Raw genomic sequence first — 18458 nt, 5'->3', positions numbered from 1 at the left:
TTAAAGCATATTTTCGTTTACTTCAGCCTGTTTATCAAACTGCGACAATAAATATATACACAGTAACAGTAGGAAGAAGCGCACTGATCCAAACAGCTTTCTTGACTGATGTCAGGTATTGGCCAATAGCAGCCGCGTATGGGAATCTGCTATATTATGAAATAAAAAGCAGGCACGCTTCTGTTGAAAAGAGAGCGTTTGTGAAAAAGGTGACTTCGCGCTCCGCTTGCGAGCTTCACGCGTCGCGCACGACTGCATAATTTGGCTGAGATGGTCACAGCAGCGTATGCGATCCGTGGACTGTGTTTTTTTTCTCCAAGCACGAGGGATGGTTCAGGACCCATTTAAGCGTCGTAATCACTGCCATAAGATCTTCTCGTTGCCTTGCAGAGTTCTCTCCTGACCGGTGCGGAAACCAGGTGGAACCTCTGGAGTTGACCACGTTCATCCGCAAATGTTACGAGTTTCAGGGCAGCCGAGGAGGTTCCTTCCAGGACGCTTCGTCTTACTGCAAGGTGAGTACCCGCAGCGGAAGTGCTGTGAAGGTTCGTTGTAACTTGAATACATGTGACGGCACCGGAAAGAGAAAGTACCGCAAGAAACGATGGACCAAGTGCTCACTCGTAACTGCGAACGCTTGTTGAAAAGAACGCAATATGAGTAGTGAAATTGGTCAAAGCGGTCACATACCTACACGCGTTCAAGGTATAAAAAAGAGCAACGCATAGAATGAAGAACGAACAGAGAAACTTGAGGAGCTCATCCGTTATCCGGAGAGGACAAGTCTTTTTCCGAATGTATAACAACTTTTAGAGTTTATTTTTACAGGCATCAGCTGGTGAGAGCTCCAGCAAACTTTGCCATGTCCGTACCCGCTCTGATCAGTCTTCGGAGTGTGAAGGGACAATTTTCAATTAATCCCATAAGACAGAGGAATGGAGGTAACGGAGTCTATAAGTGCTAATGGAACTTTTGCATGGCGCTCGGAAATACCTCCAGGCCTTTAGGGATTCGCTCTCAGCAAACACAGTTTTTAACACGTGTGCCTTAGGACAGTGGAATACAGGGGCTCGGAAATTTGCACTGAGGGAGAGGTAAAAATGAGACATCAGTGGTCGAACAAAACACACCTCTTGTTAGACCATTCTTGATTACTAGGAAGGATTTAGATAGACACGCTAAAGTTATTTCTGTGAACTTTCAAGTTGATTTTAATTTATGAAAACATGATTGCAGGATTGAAGAATATACAGAAATATGCACATTGCATAATATGCATGGAATATGCACAAAATGGTCCTAAGGTCACGTGACTGTACCGGTACCCTCTTTCGTTCTACTCTTTGGAATGCAACCTTGTTATGTCTGTCATGATTTTATTGTTATACAGTCGTGGATTCGTCGGTTCTTTTATTCTCTCCATAACACATCACGCGATTTTATGATTTATTTCAGTTTCTTTTCTGAGTGTAGGAATCTCACTGCATCACGAATAAGTACGAGGTGACATTTCTTTAAGAATAAGGCTAACAGGAAGTCGGAGGCTTAAATCAATCTATAATGGGTGAGCAAGACAAGCCACAGGGTGAAGCCAATGTTTCGACGAGATGGCATGCGCCACAGAAAAAACTCAAAAGCACTTGCTGTGTAACTGTCCCTCATATTCTGATCAGAGGCATGCCTTTCGGAATGCTTAATGGAGACCAGATGACAGACTCTTTGCAGAACAGAAGATAATGGGACAGTAGTCTTGTGCGTCTCCGATGGGCTAGGCTCCGAAAGCGCTGTTGCGCTTCGAGGTCCACCGGCTTGCATGACCGCCTGTGACCGGCTGAACAAAGAACGCTTGCGCATGTGTGTGCGTGCATACTGCGAACTTTTCCTTCATTCCCATTTCAGCCTTCCCCACTGCACGGTAGCCATCCAAACTCAGCCTCGTTAACCTCCTCGCCTTTTCCTTATCACTCCTTTTTCTCGGCCACATCGAGAATGCCACGACCTGGCAAATAAATGTTGACTTGCGAAACGCGCCAGTATGAGGCTTGCTTCTTCCGCCCACGGTTGCGTATTACTCGGAAGCGTACTTCTTAACCGGTGTCCTCGTCATGTGAGGTCCAAACCACGTGCCCCTCTTCGCTTGCTTCCAGGCACGCGGCGGCCTGCTGGTTCATAGCGTGGACGACCTGACGCTTCCGTTCATCTCGGCTGAGCTGGAGCGACGTCGGGAGAAACTCAAGTCCAAGCTGGTCTGGATGGGCGCGCAGCGACGCACAGGCATTGGACAAGGAAAGAGAGGCTGGTTCTGGGTCAGCGGTGAGCAACTTCGCGTCCTTTTTCTCTCCTGAATTAGATGTCTTTTAGCACAAGTTAACAAGAGCTTTAATAACGAAGACACAAGGAAAAAAACAGGCGCGGAAATGTCAAGCACTGACAAGCAGTTAAGTTTAGTTTCCCGGAAGGGAATAATCATACGGAGAACAGTGTGCTTAACCTTTTCTGCTTTTGACTGGCGTTAAAAAACACGAAGAATAAAAACACTACGGCGGCTACATTCCTAACAGCACTTCTTCGCATACACATTAGGCAACGAGCGACTGACATCTGGCAAACCACATTGCTCTGTTTTCTATATAAGATGAGTGCGTTGTCTCCATTACTGTCTAATAATGGTATTGTCACAGTTTTTCGAACTGCGGTTTGGTCATGTAAGATTTTCTTTGAAAAAATAAACGCCGTTTGCTAGTTAGCGCCTAGTCCTGTCACTACGGTTCGCTCCTTTCTTTCATTGTTTCGTTTTAGTGCTGTTGTAATCATGAAATGTGGCCAAGTTGCCCTGTTCACCATTTTTTTAAAGCGCCTAAGCAGATATTGGCGCCTGGACGAAGAGCCGGCTGCTCTGCTTCGAATAGTTGAATGCGTATAAAATCTCTGCAAATGATACGAGGAAACAAAGAAAAATACGCCGAGATAATTGCCAGAGGTCGCGATAGTCACTTGTCAAACACAGAGGAAATCGCTTCCGCACGCATTCCACACCGCAAACACGTCACTCTCATCCGCACAAACGAGAATACGAAGCGTTGTCTAGTCGGCACGATGGAGCTGTCGATGCATATCGAGAGTACGGCATTTAAATCGAAAATAATGGCAAGCATTGGATCATTATAGAATGCCAGATGATTTTACTAATAACAAAATCTCAAAGCATTTGTTTTAAGCCAGGACATGACTTAGTTGCCCAGAAAGACATCAGTCAATACACCGCACGACTCTTGAGGAATTTAAATATTCAAATTGCCTGATAGGAAAATTAAGGATCCCGGTTCGTGCTTACGCTGTGGTTCGACGCTAGTAATGCTCTGCCTTGCACTATTCCTTGCTTTGGATTAGAAGTCTTAACCAAGAGGACGCTTGAGTTTCGCAAATTGAAATGACATCTGAAGCACGCGTTTGTAGTAAAATCCGCTTAATCTTTCCGAAGTGCCGTTTCTTTATGATAAATGTAACTTAATTACGTTTTTTTTTTGTCTCAGAACGTAAACAGGGCATGTGGTCTTAGCGGGCTATGGTAGCTAGCACCATTTTGGTGAGAACCCCCTTCCGTGAACGCTATTTCTTTCTCATGCGCAAAAACGATAACTTTTACTTTTCTCGGTGAAAGTAATAATATGGGCACATTGCTGTCCTAATCTATTATCTAAACTTGACTTATAATTGGCTTTAATGTCCATTTAAATATTTATAACCGATTACCTGGAAAGAGGCGCCGACCAATTATTTTTTTTATTACGTTAATTCCAGGAAGCTTCGTTCTTTACTGTTGTATTACATGCGTCTTTACAGGTGATCCTGTGCGAGAGTTCCTCTGGGCTGAGGACCAGCCCAACAATTACAACGGCCAGCAGAACTGCGTGGTCATAGATGGTGGCCGGAAGTGGCGATGGAATGACGTAACCTGTGATCTGGACTACCTTCCTTGGATCTGCCAGTACAGTGAGTGGTTCTCTTCAGAGCCCCGAGTAGTTCAGGGTTATCAGGGACGCAGAGTGCGGAAGCTTTCTTGTATCGGCGTGATAAATATGCGCACAGGATTAAGGAAAGACACGACTCTCATTACTGTGACACTATAGTTACGGTTTTCTAGCGAGCACGTTTAGCCGTGTGCGTAAGAACAGCTCAAACAGGGCGTACTAGCCTGGACGGTGCTAATGAGCTAATTAGCCATGCTGTTAGCGTATTTCATCAGAATAATCTCCGAGAAGCTTCTGCGCATGCGTAAACTGTTTTTCTAAGTTCATTTACGAAGCTAATTCATTTTGTTTCTTGGAGCCGCTTGTGCATTTTTAGAGGGCTGTTTAGTGTTATTTCATAGGCTTCAGTGGTTCTTATGACTGTCTACGAGATTTATAACGTCAACTTGATTTTTCGTGCTTTCATATTTACAAGAAGGTCTTGGTGCAAGGACACAACATTTCCTTGTGTTTCCTCGTGTTGTGGCCTTCTCGCGCCGACAATTATGCTAAAAAACATTCTCCAATGAACGATATTTGTCGTGACGACGACGACTCAGCGACTTGTTTCCTATGCTCATCGATGCATAAAGCTTTGCGCAGCCGAGCAGAACATGATGGCCGCCCAACTTTCTGTATTTAGCTACGCTCAAAGGGACAATGCAGTCATGAGCGGAGCACAGATTCATTATGAATATGTTTCTGCTTGCGCGTGATCGCGCAGACCCGTCGAATTGCGGAAGCCCGGACCGAGAAGAAAACTCCACCACGACGGGTCGGGACTACCGGGTGGGACAGGAAGTGGTCTACGAGTGCCCCACCGGAAGCCTGCTGGTCGGAAGTGGCTCCCGGAAGTGCGCCACGTCGGGATTTTGGACCGGTAGTGCTCCGCTGTGCAAGTGTGAGTAATTTCGGCGTCAGATTTTTCGCCTTTATCGTCGAACTAGCATCGACGTTGAGGTTCGTTTTGCTTATTCTTAGTATTGCTGCTACAACGCCCTGTGCTCATTAAGGCCCTGTTATGGCTGAATAGGGTGATAGATTTGCATAATGGCTTGTTACGAGAACCATTCGCGACGAGTTTGGTTAGTGATTACTGGGTTACGAGACAGCGACTGGGAAGTCATTTGCAGCCGCAGGCTGGGCAGACTGCGTCTGTGTGTTTGTTGCCGGCAGCGAGAATACAAAATGCTGAAAAACGAGATGTGAACCTGGATACAACAAAGGAAACTGGCCTGATGAAACACTCCGGACGCACTTGTGTCAGCAGATAAGACAAGAGTTGAATCGCATTTATGACAGTCATAATTCACAACAGTATCACTGGTTGAATGAGGGCTTCACCAGTTATTATCGTGTTTCTTGCTTAGAAAGAAGAACCAGTATGAAAATTAGCGGAAATAACAGTGCTACATACGTGAACAAATGACAACATCCAAGCATTGTTGCCGTCAGAAGAGCTTGTGTTCACTGAATAACAGGCGTAGGTTTTTTTTAAACCTCGTTGGCTTTGAGGGGCAGTTGCCTCCTGAGGTGACGCTCGCACCACTCCTGACAACGCACATGTGAGGAATCGACTTATGGTGTAGCCAGCTGTACTAAAACGCCACAAATCTGTTGGTCAACGGCTCTGTGCTCTACGAAATTACGCAATAAAAAAAAAACAGTACATAAATATCCTCACTGTGACATATACATTTTCCAGTGCATAATTCCTTTTAAAGCGAATGGCTTTCTAGAAGCCTTTAGTCATTCGTTTACATTGACAATCATCCCCAGTGGTTTCGGCACAGTTTTTTTGTGCGCTGGAGTGTAGAGCTCTAGAATTAGTGCGACCATTATAATTTAATTTGCAATGTTAGCATTTACCACTGAGATTTTGACAAAGTAAAGAAGTTTTGTTCTATATCGACCTGCCCGGGAGATCAGCACGCATTACCGCACAATAATAGCGTTATCATCTCCAGAATAAGCTTTACTGTTTGCCTTAATACAGACTAGGTATAACGAAGCTCAAGCAAACATAAATGACCGCGTTACGGTCCAATAACCCCAATTAAAAAACGAGCCTTTTCCCAGTTGGCTAGTGATATATGTGCTGAGGAAAACCGCTCTTCGTCCGACCTAATTAAAATCAATGCTTCCTTAACAACGCTTCTTTTTAGTATTTCAAATTTAGATTTCGGGCGCATTTCGCACTGATAAGCGTAAGCAGGGACATATTTTTTTTAAGGAAAGATAAGCATGGCGTCAGAAACTCAGCTCAATGAGAAAGCGATAAAGTAAGTGTGCTATTGAAGTTTAAGAGATCAAAGGAGGTACTGCGAGGCGACTCTCTTTTGTTGGGGAGGCGAATTTTGAACCCTCGTGGAAGGCCTGACGAACGTGATAACGGATCACTGCATTCGAGCTGGGAACTTAGCGCTCCACATGCAGAAAGAAAACGCTGAAAGTGCGGATCTATAGACGGTGATTTAGCGTGTGTTTATATTTGCGCGCGCCGTGAAAGAACGCGTTTTTCATATTCGTGGTCTTCCATCAGACGGTAATTGAGAGCAAAGCTTCTAGGATATTGCGAGAGTGGAAGAATTCGTTACTGCACAGGGCGAGGGGAGCTTAATAAAGTTTTGTTTTGCAAGAATTTGCACAGCTGTATTTCTTTTCCTGCCATGAAAAGAAGTTAATGATGACCGTTCGAACACCGCTTATCAAGTGAATGCGTTTAGAGGAAATCATTACCCAGGGGTATAAACAATGAGCTTTCCTTTCACGGAAGTCCGCCTATGCCTTGTGGATTTCCGACCGAATAATGTGCCGCAAGATTCCTTTTCTTGCCTGCGAGTTGTCGAATAATTGGCTCTCGCGCTGGCCATTGTTTAGCCTAATGCTTAGCTGGGTTTGAAAGTCTACCACTTTAATGTAGTGCTAATACTTCGTCTTGTTCTTTCTGGGGTTTTACGTGCCAAAACCAGTTCTGATTATGAGGCATGCCATAGTGAAGGGCTCCGGATTAATTTTGACCATCTGGGGTTCTTTAACGTGCACTACAACGCAAGCACACGGGCGTTTTTGCATTTATCCTCCATCGAAATGCGGCCGCCGCGGCCGGAATTCGATCCCGCGACCTCGTGCTCAGCAGCGCAACGCCTTAGTTAACTGAGCCACCGTGGTGGGTAGTGCTAATACAAGGCTTGATTCTCAAGCAAGGGCTGATTTTTATTCAACTACAAATTTACATTCCAAGAAGCTCGCGTAGATTCCTTTCTGTATTGTTTTATCCTGCGATCAGAATTATCCGGCAAAATGTAAATGTTTTTGTGGCGTTTATTTGCCCGGAAAAGTCAACATCCGCCGGCATCTGCCTGCATATCTTTCTGATCATCACAGAATCCAGAGCCGCTAGATCGTTCGTAATTTTTTAATGTTAAATCGTGGGGACGGTATAAAGATGTTCGCGGAATTATGCCCACATGAGAGTGTTTTTTCTCTAGGGTAGATGTTGATCATTGACAACATTCATGATCCATGGTTCTATGCACCGCGATAGCATAGAAGAATTTGCGTAGTTGGGAATTCGGGAGATCACGATATGCTGCTACTGCTACTCCGAATATTGTGTTACTCTAATTCTCCTTGTAGTCGTGGTTGTCTGCCAGGCATTCGAACGTGAAGAAGAGAGGTCGGAAAACGCTGGCATGCTTATCATTCAGTTGCCTAATGCTTCGTTTTGAAGGTTTCTCTTTACACCTTTTGGTATTTTGTTGGGTGTACATTTCAACCAGTCTAGTGTGTACAATACCCCTAGCGGGTTCGAGCCACGTTTTGAGGCAACAACAACAACAACAACAACAACAACAACAACAACAACAACAACAACAACAACAACAACAACAACAACAACAACAACAACAACAACAACAACAACAACAACAACAACAACAACAACAACAACAACAACAACAACAACTGTTTTGGGCACCGCTGACATGTGGCGTACTACTAGCCAATGGTATATTAAATGATATTCGCCCTAGAGTTGTGTTCCGACGTGATCATCAAGAATATTTTACTGTTCTTTGTATACCGTACCATACCATGTTCGATGTATTGTTCAAGGTTATTATACTTTTGGTACTCATAGTTCAAGGTACTTACGCGGTGTACCACGACCTTGAACATTTAAAAACTTTGCGATCACGCGTACAGTTACCTAAATAAATGTGCACAGTGAAATAGAAATTTCTGCAAAACTGTAAATAACACGTGGATTCAGCTATTCAAAGGACGAAAGTATAGCCACCTTATCTTTTAAATTAATTGTGGATTCTTGAAAGTGTTCCGCCACCGCTCATACCTCCGTTTGTTTGCAAAGACAAATATTAATACGCAGGAGTAATTTTTTTCTCTGCGTTTTGTAGTCGTGTTTATAGAACTTATATTTTGGCCAGATCTATATGGTCTTTAGTGACGCGCGATTTTAACCAGCTGACAGAAACGTTTTAACAAGGAGCAAGTGAAAAATTGTAATATATCAAATAGTTTTTCTAGGTGTTTTTTTTAATCGTGTCAAAGAATGACTTCAAGAAGTGGTCTATAATAAATTATATATGTAAACAAATAAATGCTTCAAACGAGTTTGAACTGGTTTAATCGCTGATTCGTGTGGCCTCTATATGCCTGAAGTAGTTAAAAATTCACATTGTGAAAGCGCACCTGAGAAGTAAAAAGTCGGAAGCAATAAGTAATTTTCATTGTATCTGCCAGTGTGATCAAAATCGACTTAGCTAGAAATGTCTACACTATTTTTGCGGTTATGTAGGTTTTTCCCCACTAGAGAACATAACCTTTCTCTGGGGAACAACTATTGGACGGTCAGCTACTTCACACACTCGAGGTTTATTACTAACACGCCTGTTTCCCGACCAGCCTCATTGAATACCGCAATAACGATGCTATCACTTTTAAAATGATGAGAAGCTTGTGTACATTTCCCATGAACGCCACAGGTTCACGTAGTGCAATACAGCAAAGCTCCAGAGAAAATGGCAAATCTTAATCGAGAACCAATAATTTTTAATTTTGGCTTCGTTCTGAAGTGAAAAGAATTGTATCATTCCGGTTCGATTTATATGTAACGTTCTTTTCTTGTTTCTCGTTCATTTTTGTTTTACGATTCAATTCCGCTTCAATAACCTGTTTATGGTCGTGTTTCGGATAACACGACGCCGTGGGATTCACTGAGTTGACACTGCTCTACCCTCGCAGACCTGGACTGTGGTGCTCCGGATCCTGTGGACAACGGCCGTATCGTGCTGCTGCATGGGCGGACGACGTACAACGCCACGGTGGAGTACGTATGCGACACCAACTACACCCTGGTGGGGCAGCCACGACGAATCTGTGGACCCGAGGGCAGATGGAACGGAACGAAGCCATCTTGCCTGCGTGAGTTGAAACAGCCCTGAATTTTATTAATGATATACAGAATACAGATGGCGAAAATATGAGAAAATAATTGTTTTAATGCAGGAAGAACGGATGCCTGATGATGATGATTTCTAACGATATCCCCTATGAAACTGTGCTGTGAGAAACAGACACCTACCTTGCGTCAGCTACTCAAGTTTTGCTACATCTTTTGCAGTCTAGCATTTTGCTTGTATCTACTTTATCTTGTAAAGTTACCTATGAATGTAACGACCTTAGCCCCATCTCTTCCCCGCTCTTTTTCAATCAATACTTTAAACTTGAATTATTAGCATATAGCCAACTTCTTTATAAGTTCTTTTTTTTGCCTGCGAGAACAACAGCGCAAAGCAAGTGAAAAATGCCTTTCTAACGCTTTGTGGTTGAAGAAGGCGTTGCGTGCGGGCACTGCCGGTGTTGCCGCTGCCACAGACCTCTCAGGTGTTCTAGTATTCCGCAAATTGTAATACTTTGACAGAAAGGCTAAGATTCTGAATGAGGCAATCTTTTAAAAACAACTTTACTATACAAACATGCTTTCTTTAAAGGCGACACTGTATTTACACGGGCAGACAATTACGTTTGAGCAACAACCACTGAATAACTCATCAGCTGAGCGTTTACTTACTTCTCTGGTGAGAGGTTGGATGAGAACACGATTTTATTTGGATCGATTTGCTTTTGTCACTGGGGCAAATATCTGTCTACTCTGCAGCAGCAGCCTAAATGAACTCCCGGGTCTAGTTGATTTATGACAAAATGCCACTAGTAGGAAGTCGTTCCAAGACGCAGGAGCTGAAGTATCGGCAGAAAGGCCCCTGAAAGACCCGATGTAAAAGTAGAAATACAAGCCACGCTTCCGTGCCAGGCTTCTTGTGGAGAAAGATTTGTAGAAGTAAAAAGCACTGATGAAATCTTAGCGAAATCGTGTGTGTCGTTGAGAGGACAGGCGAACGTCTTGCGAATACAGAAGCGGACAGCGTTCTTCAATGCTGAGGTTGTTATGCGGCTCACGTTCCGCGTAGGCGGTCCCGAGGCTCCAATTTCGAAATTTGTGGTCGTCTCAGATGGTCCCGAAAAAGTGAAAGTAATCCCGTAATGGGCGCAGTTTTCAGAATTTTTTTCTTCCTCTGCACTTTTTGGGAGTATTGCAAACGCAGAAATGTGAGCCTAGACAAGACCATCATCTCCTGTCGAAGTGTGCCGCATGCCAGCATTGGCAATGTTCCACGACAGCCGGACTGCAGTCGGATTAGTTGCACTAAAAACAGCTAAAGACTTTTCGCACAAAACGTCCCCTGAAAGGTCTTGCGATAGCAAGATCAAGTACCTCTTGTGCGCGGTACCACTGACGTACGATCTATTGGTGATCAATTTGCAGCTTCATGTGACCGCTAACTTTCACTATAGATTACTATACCATACAGCCTTAATTTACGAACAGAACGCTAAGAGTCGACCCGATTCCACGGAACGTCCACCAGGAACACAACCGGGGCAGAAGGGTGGCCAGGGCCAGAGCTCTCCTCCACACCCGTGGAGACGAAACCAGGACACGGTTCGTTGACGCCGCGGTTTGGTTCGAATCGCAGAACGCTCGCGATTCGTGGTTGTGGTCGTTAATTCGAAAGGCACAACGCGCATATCGGCAAGTGTAACGTGCGCACAAAAGAAACGGAGGAAGCGGCGGTGGCACTCGCCCTCACGGATACGACGTGCACGACGGTTCTCTGCGACTCGCGACAAGCGGTCAGAAACTTCGCCAAAGGATGGATTTCACGGAGAGCGGCCCGAGTCCTGAGCAATCGCCAAGTCCAGCGGGAGGTAGAATTCCAAATCAGAATCCAGTGGTTCCACGGGAGAAGAATCCTCGGGAGAAGTATCGGAGACGCATCGCAACCGAAACGAGATGACACACGCCAAGGCGCGCGAGCTCGCGAACCGCGCCGGCGACCATCGTCCATGGGACAGCACCAAAGACTGCTTGGCACAACGCGCATATCGAAAGAAATACAACGAAATTACCAAGGCCCTCTGCCTGGCCCGCAGAACCTTCCCTCCGCCCAGCGACAAGCTAGACAGGGCGCAGGTGGTGGCCTTCAGACAACTGCAGACGCTAACGTCCCCTAACTCGACACAATACCACAGACTCTACCCCGGTACATACCCGACAAATATATGCAAGGTCTGTCACACTGAGATAGCCACTTCAACTCACATGCTCTGGTGCTGTAATGAAAACCCGCATGGTGCTAACTCCAGAACCCTTCCACGGCGGTGGGCCGCTGCCTTGCGCAGCCCCAGCCTCGGCGATCAACTCTGGGCCGTCCAGCAGGCCCGCGAGGCGGCGGAGAAGCAGCAGCTCGACGTCCCCACGTGGGAGACCTAAGGCCCCATTGACGAAAGCTCGGCAGGACTATCAATAAAGTTGTTACCAACCAATAAGAAAGGCCACACGACACAATCAGGTGTCCCCAGGCCTCCTCTATGTTCTGCCGTATTAGTTAAAGCTGTACACTGCAGTTACTGCAGAGGAGCTAGCTCACATGAAACTGTTTATTTATTTAGAGCATATCAAATGCCTCCCTAAGCAGTATTGAGTAAGGGGGGCGCAAATTGAGAAACGAAAAGTACGGAAGCAGAAAACAAGTCAAACAAAGCACCAGAATCTTATTCAAAGCTATTATCTTATTCAACAATCTTTTTCATCAAAGCTATCAAGTCTGCAACAAGACAAATTATTACGCGATAATAAAATGTTGTTTTAAGTGTTGTTGCAGTATAAAGGCGGAGATACTGCACGCGTAGGGAAAGACTGAAATTGCGACGACGTGGTATTGTGGGGCCATTGGAGCATTAATTCGGTGAACGGCTTTTGCGAGAGGAACGAATAGAAGACCACAGTGTTGAAAGCTGTGCTGCGAACATGCACCAGCTATGCTCTGGGAGCCCAGTGAGTGCTTGTGCATCCGAAGTACAAGCAGGAACGTCATCATTCCCAAAGTTTGTGTCGCGAATGCTACGAATCTTCAGCTGTGCGATAACTCATTAGACAACGAGTTGGACTCAGAGAAAACCTCTGCTTAAAATTAAAAAAAAAATTGGGGTAAATTTCATGTCCCAAAACCACGATTTGATTATGAGGCACGCCGTAGTGGGGGCTCCGTGTTAATTTGGCCACCTCTGGTTGCTTAACGCGCGCCCAATGCATGGTAGACGAGCATTCTTGCATTCCACCCCCATCCGATTGCGGCGCCGGAATCGAACCCGCCTCTTCCTTCACAGCACCGCAACGCCAGAGCCACTGTGCTACCACTGTGTTCCTACTTTTTTTTTGGCGATTTCTGTTCTGTTTGAGCTATGAACTTATAATTTTGGGCTCAGTTTTATATTATGCTACTGCTAACTGAACGTCATGTGTTACAAACTCGAGTGGAAAACATATGACACAGATCTGACAGTAAAGGCTTCATAATTGCTGAAAGAGCGATGAAAGAAAAAAAAAACACAACTTTCAGCCTATGTCGCGGCTATTGAATGAATGAGTTCTCTGGAAATGCGCGAGGAGCCAGATCATACGGAAGGAAAAAAGTGGTCAAAGCCATGAATGCCTAATGCTACAAAGCAATTATTTACATGGTAAATAACTGACACTTGTGCTTAGTATTATATTATTTGTACGACGCGGTGTACGTCACTGTATATTGTACGTGCAATCCACATGTTAGTCCTGTTCTCCAAGGCTGCACAAGCATTCAAAGTTACCCCATGACCCTTTTTATTCCACCATGTCCCAAACGTATCCAGATGAAACTTGACTATCACGTCCACAAATATAAAGCGGACTACAAGACGCTTACAAATATGTTTATTCTGTCTTTCCATTCCTCATTTTCCGCGCTCACCGTGGTTGCAGAGAGCTTCTGCACGGAGCTGCTTCCGGTGCCGAGCTCCAGCCTGGACGTGCAGGGGCGCCGGTACGGTGACAGGGCGCACTACAAATGCGATATCGGGCACAAGCTCATCGGCAACGACACCCGCCACTGCCAGCTCGGAGGGACGTGGAGCGGGGACGAGCCGACCTGCAAATGTGAGCCCGTCTTTCTCTCGCGCTCACACTACCAAAGTTTAATTACCTCAATAGGCTGGAAGGTTAGCGCGGTCGGTCGTCTTCTATGCTGCTATACTCGTTTTCAGGCACGTTGTAGCAGCTTAGCAGGCAAGCCGTTAGCGAGTGTTAAAACCTCGCGGTGTTCTGCTCTCACGTGACCACTTTTTTGCCTCATGACGTCAATACATAAAAACATCCTGGGGAAACGAAACCCAAACCGCCTGCAGAGAATCTATTATGTCACATTTAGGGTGCTCTGAGGGCACTCAGTATTTATTGCATGCTTTAGAGGTTTAGGTTACTCATTTAACGCAGAAAAATGATTGAAACATCGCAAATATTTTGTCAGTGCTCCTATTAGTATTGTTGCTAAACGGACTACTTAATCATTTTTATTCAATGATACTATCAATATAACTTAGCTGTGAAATTCCGAACTCATATTACCAGCGCGGGAAACAAGAAACGGGACGCAGAGAAGAGACGTAGACAGCACAAACGTTCCGCTACAACTGCAATTTAATTAAAAAAGGTCACTTAGCGAGACAAAATATAGAGCATTTTTACTGCGCATGCGTGCCCCTCATCCTCCGACTGAGACATTCCATCTCATTCTGTTTCATACCGACAGAAGCGATTCTAGCGCAATTATTACCTTTTTTATGCAATATGCCTGAAACACTAATTTACTGGATTCCAATTTAAAGCTACATAAGACACTTGCGCTTTCAAAATACTGGCTGCACTGACATCGGTGACAGTGATCCGGAAGGTGCTCTAGGCCTGCTGCTGCTGCTTCTGCATGCGCGCGGTGTTCTCTCAGACTATTGTTTACGCACCTTCCAGTCTCACCAACGTAGCATCTGCCACACGAGAGTGGTTGTAAACCACTTCCGTCCTACATGGCTCGAAGCGCATGGCGTGCTTCTTAGTACAGGAGTGTTTCTTGGTGGCGCCATTGATGACCGGGCACATGCGTGCCGATTTGTCCGGAGCCGAGAATAAAAAAATCACCGCATATCCACGGGGTGAATGATGATGAGTGGGCGAAGCAACCGTGAATCTTCCGTGTAATTCGCCCAGTCTCGCCGCACTAAATCGAACGATTGACTTCCACCAATGACACGCGCCATATGTGACGTCATTCCTATTTTATAACAGCGCCCTTCATTATAATTGCACCATATCCCGATTAAGGGGACGCTAGCACAAACGCGTTAGAAACGTGCAGTACTCTCTAGTAAGGGGGAGCGGCCACAGCGTCTTACGCAGCCATTTACACATGCCGGAACGTGCACCGCGTTTGCCGACGCCATCACATGACTGCTGAGAGAGTATAACCCCCGTATTCATAAACGCTCCTCGACTTGAACTTGACTTGCCACCGCCTTCAACGCGTTTCGAACGCGCTGCCCAAGGCGGTGGCAAGTCAAGTTCAAGTCGAGGAGCGTTTATGAATACGGGGGTAAGGCGGAGAGGCCACAGCGTCTTACACCAGCTTCTTACACGGGCCGTAACGCGCTAGCACAAACGCGTTAGAAACGCGCAGTATTTCGTTAATGTTGGGTATTTATTGTCATCGTGGTGCGTGTGTCCATGTGCGCTTCGTGGCGTAGTGGTTAGCGCTGCGCGTTCGGAAGCGAGGGGTCCCTTGTTCGATTCCGCGCTACGGACACAACTTTCGGAATTTTTTTTCTCATAAAAGTAGACGTGGCTACCTACTACGACGACTACTACTACTACAGAGGAGGGACAGACCCACACTCTAAGGAGCTTCGCCCCTAAAACGGGACCGCCGCATTTTCCTGCCACTCTCTTTAACAGATGGGCGCCGTATGAGCAAAACCTGTCCTACCCGGTAAATAAAGTGACGGGAAATATCTGCGTCCCCGTTTTATTCTCGCTTCCGGACAAACTTCGATCCGTGTAGGACAGAAGTGGTTTACAAAATTCCACTCTCGTGTGGCACATGCTACGTTGGTCATACTGGAAGGTGTATGCATAAACAACATGCTCAGAGACCACCGCGCGCATGTAGCAACAAGAGCAGGCTCACGGCATCTTCCTGATTACCGTAACCGATGAGAGTGCCGCCCTCTATTAAGCCAGCCGTAATTCGTGGTTCGTGGTGCGTATCAAGAAACTACCAAGAAATGAACTTTCTTGCTGAGGCGGGATTTGAGCCCGCGTACCCCCGCGTATCAAGAAACTACCAAGAAATAAGCTTTCTTGCCGATCGGGTCGGGATTCGAACCCGCGTATCCCCGGTCCCAAAGCGAGCGTCGTAACCACTAGGCTATACAGCTTTTTTTACTTTCTTTATTGCCTTTATTCAATTCACACAGAAATATGGTGTACAATGATACCAGCCCATGAAGGGCTGAAAAGAGGAACAATCAAAACTCGGGCATGTACATTAGCCCTTCTAACCTAGGAAGCCAGTCTGGTTCGGGTTCATGAAGTTAATACACTTGAACCATTCTGCTTACAGATTCGCGAAAGTAACTCCTTATTGGCCTCGCGTCAAGATCTGCATGACGATCGGCCATTCTTGACAACCAAATACTATGTAGGCCCAGGAGCATTATCATGTCGAATGGAAAGCCTTCGTCGTTATTGACCGGTAAAAATCTAATGCCGTAGCTATCTATTGGTAACATACATGGAAGAAAAAGGAATGTTCGTACCTTGGGGCACTAACTGTTTTATATGTAGGAAACCTGAGACAATTGTTTTTCTAGATTGTTGCGGAGGTTACTTCTTTTGGGACATTCTTCAAAGAACTTAAAAAAAAAAAAAACACTAGGCTACACAGCCACGCTTGCAGAACATGCTTTTATGCGAACCATATGATTGCGTTCGAGCGTCGTCGTCTTCGTCCACAGCTGGCGCGTTCGTACGCTTGCGCTTTGCGAGGTGAAGAGGTTTTGCCCGCCATGATCGAGAGCGAGAGAGAGAGAGAGAGACGCATTCACGGAGCGGGTCTCCTGGAACGCCCTGTCGGCATTGGAACGCGGTGTCAGTGTTGCAAGCTGCGCTATGTAACGCGCACTGACGGCCGTAAGTCCGAGACGCGCGAAAAGAAATTATCATCATCACGAGTAATAGGATGAAAAGTTCACGCGCACTTCCGGAAAAGCTGGGCTACGATAGCCCAGCTTCGCTGTTTCAAGCGTTGCGCGGCCGAGTGCAAGGTTAAGCGTTTTTTTTTTTACAGCACAACTGTTTTACATAGATTTAAATGGGATTCTAATAGATTAGCGTTTGAGGCATTTTGCATAAGAAAATAAGGCTATAACTGCATTAGCAACACTTCTGTGGGTATTACGTAGAAAGAAAGGGAATATATTAGTCAGAGAACTAGTGACAAGCAAGCGTGGTAAATATGCTCTACGTATTAGGTTCTCGCTCAAATAGCCCTTTGCGAAGTAAATTTCAGTTGTAGTTTAGCGTCTGTTGTGTCTACGTCTCTTTGCGTCCTGTGTTTTTCGTGCTGGTAAAACGAATCGAGAGTGCTCCTTTACCACGCTTGTCTGTAAGAGGAAGCACAAGGCACAAGTCAGGGGACCGCTGACTGTATAACGACAGCGGTGAACCACATAAATGAAAGAGAAATTGTCGCACTGAAGGAAACAAGCACGTATATCGAACCTCACACGCCCACTCTAAACACCACTTCTAATGCTCTCAGTTTCGACACAATCATCCTGGCAGTCGCATGAGCGTAGCGCATTCTCACCCTCGCCACCACACATAATTGGGGTTCTACCTTTACATCCTGCTCTCCTTATCTATTCTTCCCATCGCCAAACAATTATTTTTCTGTAGCCTTAGACTGGCAACGTGTGTTCCCGCCTTGCCATGAAACTTTATTTCCCCGCAGCATCTACCGGCCGCTGCTCACCATTGTAGCCTTGTTTACCGAGAGGCTCAGTTTCCGGGCTTGCCGTGGAACGTTTTATTTTCCCCACAAACCACCTCTACGCGTCGTCCTCATGCGGCATAATAATGCTGCACTTGTGTGGGAAAGAGCACTTCGCTCGTAGGCTCCTCCGCGAGCCCCTTCACCGAGCTTTCGCAAAATTGAGGCTGCCCGAGAGATTACGCTAGGATCGCGCGCCTACCCCGTCGGTGGTATTTCGTATGCGTTCTTTGCGTGCTTGTGCTGTATACCGTGCCTGTATGTCCTCCCAATTTTTCTTACCCAGCTTGCTTTCCTATGCCAACCTGCGAGCACTGCTGCATAATACGTAGCGCGTGCAACACCGCAAGCTATTTCACTATTCCTTGACCTTTCTTTCTCTGTTTCTTTCACATCAAATTCGTAATCTTTTCCTGGCTGCGTCGCTTCAAATTTTTTTTTTTTTTGGCGACCGCTGTATTGAAAGTTCCTTCACGTAACCAGCACGGCGTTTTCTGAAATCTCCACCTCGGCTTTCCACCCACCTAGAATGGTCTCCAGCGTCGACTGCCTTTCTTCTTTTCACTCATTTTTTCTCAAGCCATTCCACTCACCGAAGACAGCTTGGAAGGACCATTACGTTCCTCCGGTATTTTACACCGCGCGCCTGATGCGAGTGCATAATAAAAATACCGAATTTAGCCTGCCTTCATATGCACCAGGCACCGTTAGCCAGTATATGTGTAAAAGAAAACAAGCAATACCAACGAAAGTCTTCGTAACAGACCTTTTTGGCGTGTTTGTCGGTGAGTGCAAGAAAGCAGTAAACAAAATAAGACGGCTGTTGCCGGAGCACTTTAAACGTTGCCTGGGGTTAGCTAGCTCAGCGATATATCTATGCAAAATGATGCCAGGTTAGGCTTGTTGTTCTTGAATAACGGACACGCGGAGCACCAGCTGGGCAAGAACA

General features: G+C 45.8%; 1 protein-coding gene across 1 annotated transcript in view; it reads left to right on the top strand.

The window, feature by feature from the left end:
• The window catches only part of LOC119431175 (sushi, von Willebrand factor type A, EGF and pentraxin domain-containing protein 1), a 225565-nt gene that overhangs the window by 169969 nt on the left and 37138 nt on the right, over window positions 1-18458 (top strand). The window contains exons 7-12 of the mRNA XM_037698651.2: window positions 391-515; window positions 2148-2313; window positions 3844-3993; window positions 4735-4911; window positions 9276-9455; window positions 13393-13566. Coding sequence (XP_037554579.1) covers window positions 391-515; window positions 2148-2313; window positions 3844-3993; window positions 4735-4911; window positions 9276-9455; window positions 13393-13566 — 972 coding nt within the window. The remainder of the gene's footprint in view (window positions 1-390; window positions 516-2147; window positions 2314-3843; window positions 3994-4734; window positions 4912-9275; window positions 9456-13392; window positions 13567-18458) is intronic.

This window comes from Dermacentor silvarum, chromosome 10 (genome assembly GCF_013339745.2).
Source record: "Dermacentor silvarum isolate Dsil-2018 chromosome 10, BIME_Dsil_1.4, whole genome shotgun sequence".
NCBI lineage: Eukaryota > Metazoa > Arthropoda > Arachnida > Ixodida > Ixodidae > Dermacentor > Dermacentor silvarum.
The sequence above is the reverse complement of the archived record's forward strand: the minus strand, read 5'-3'. Positions and strand labels throughout refer to the sequence as shown.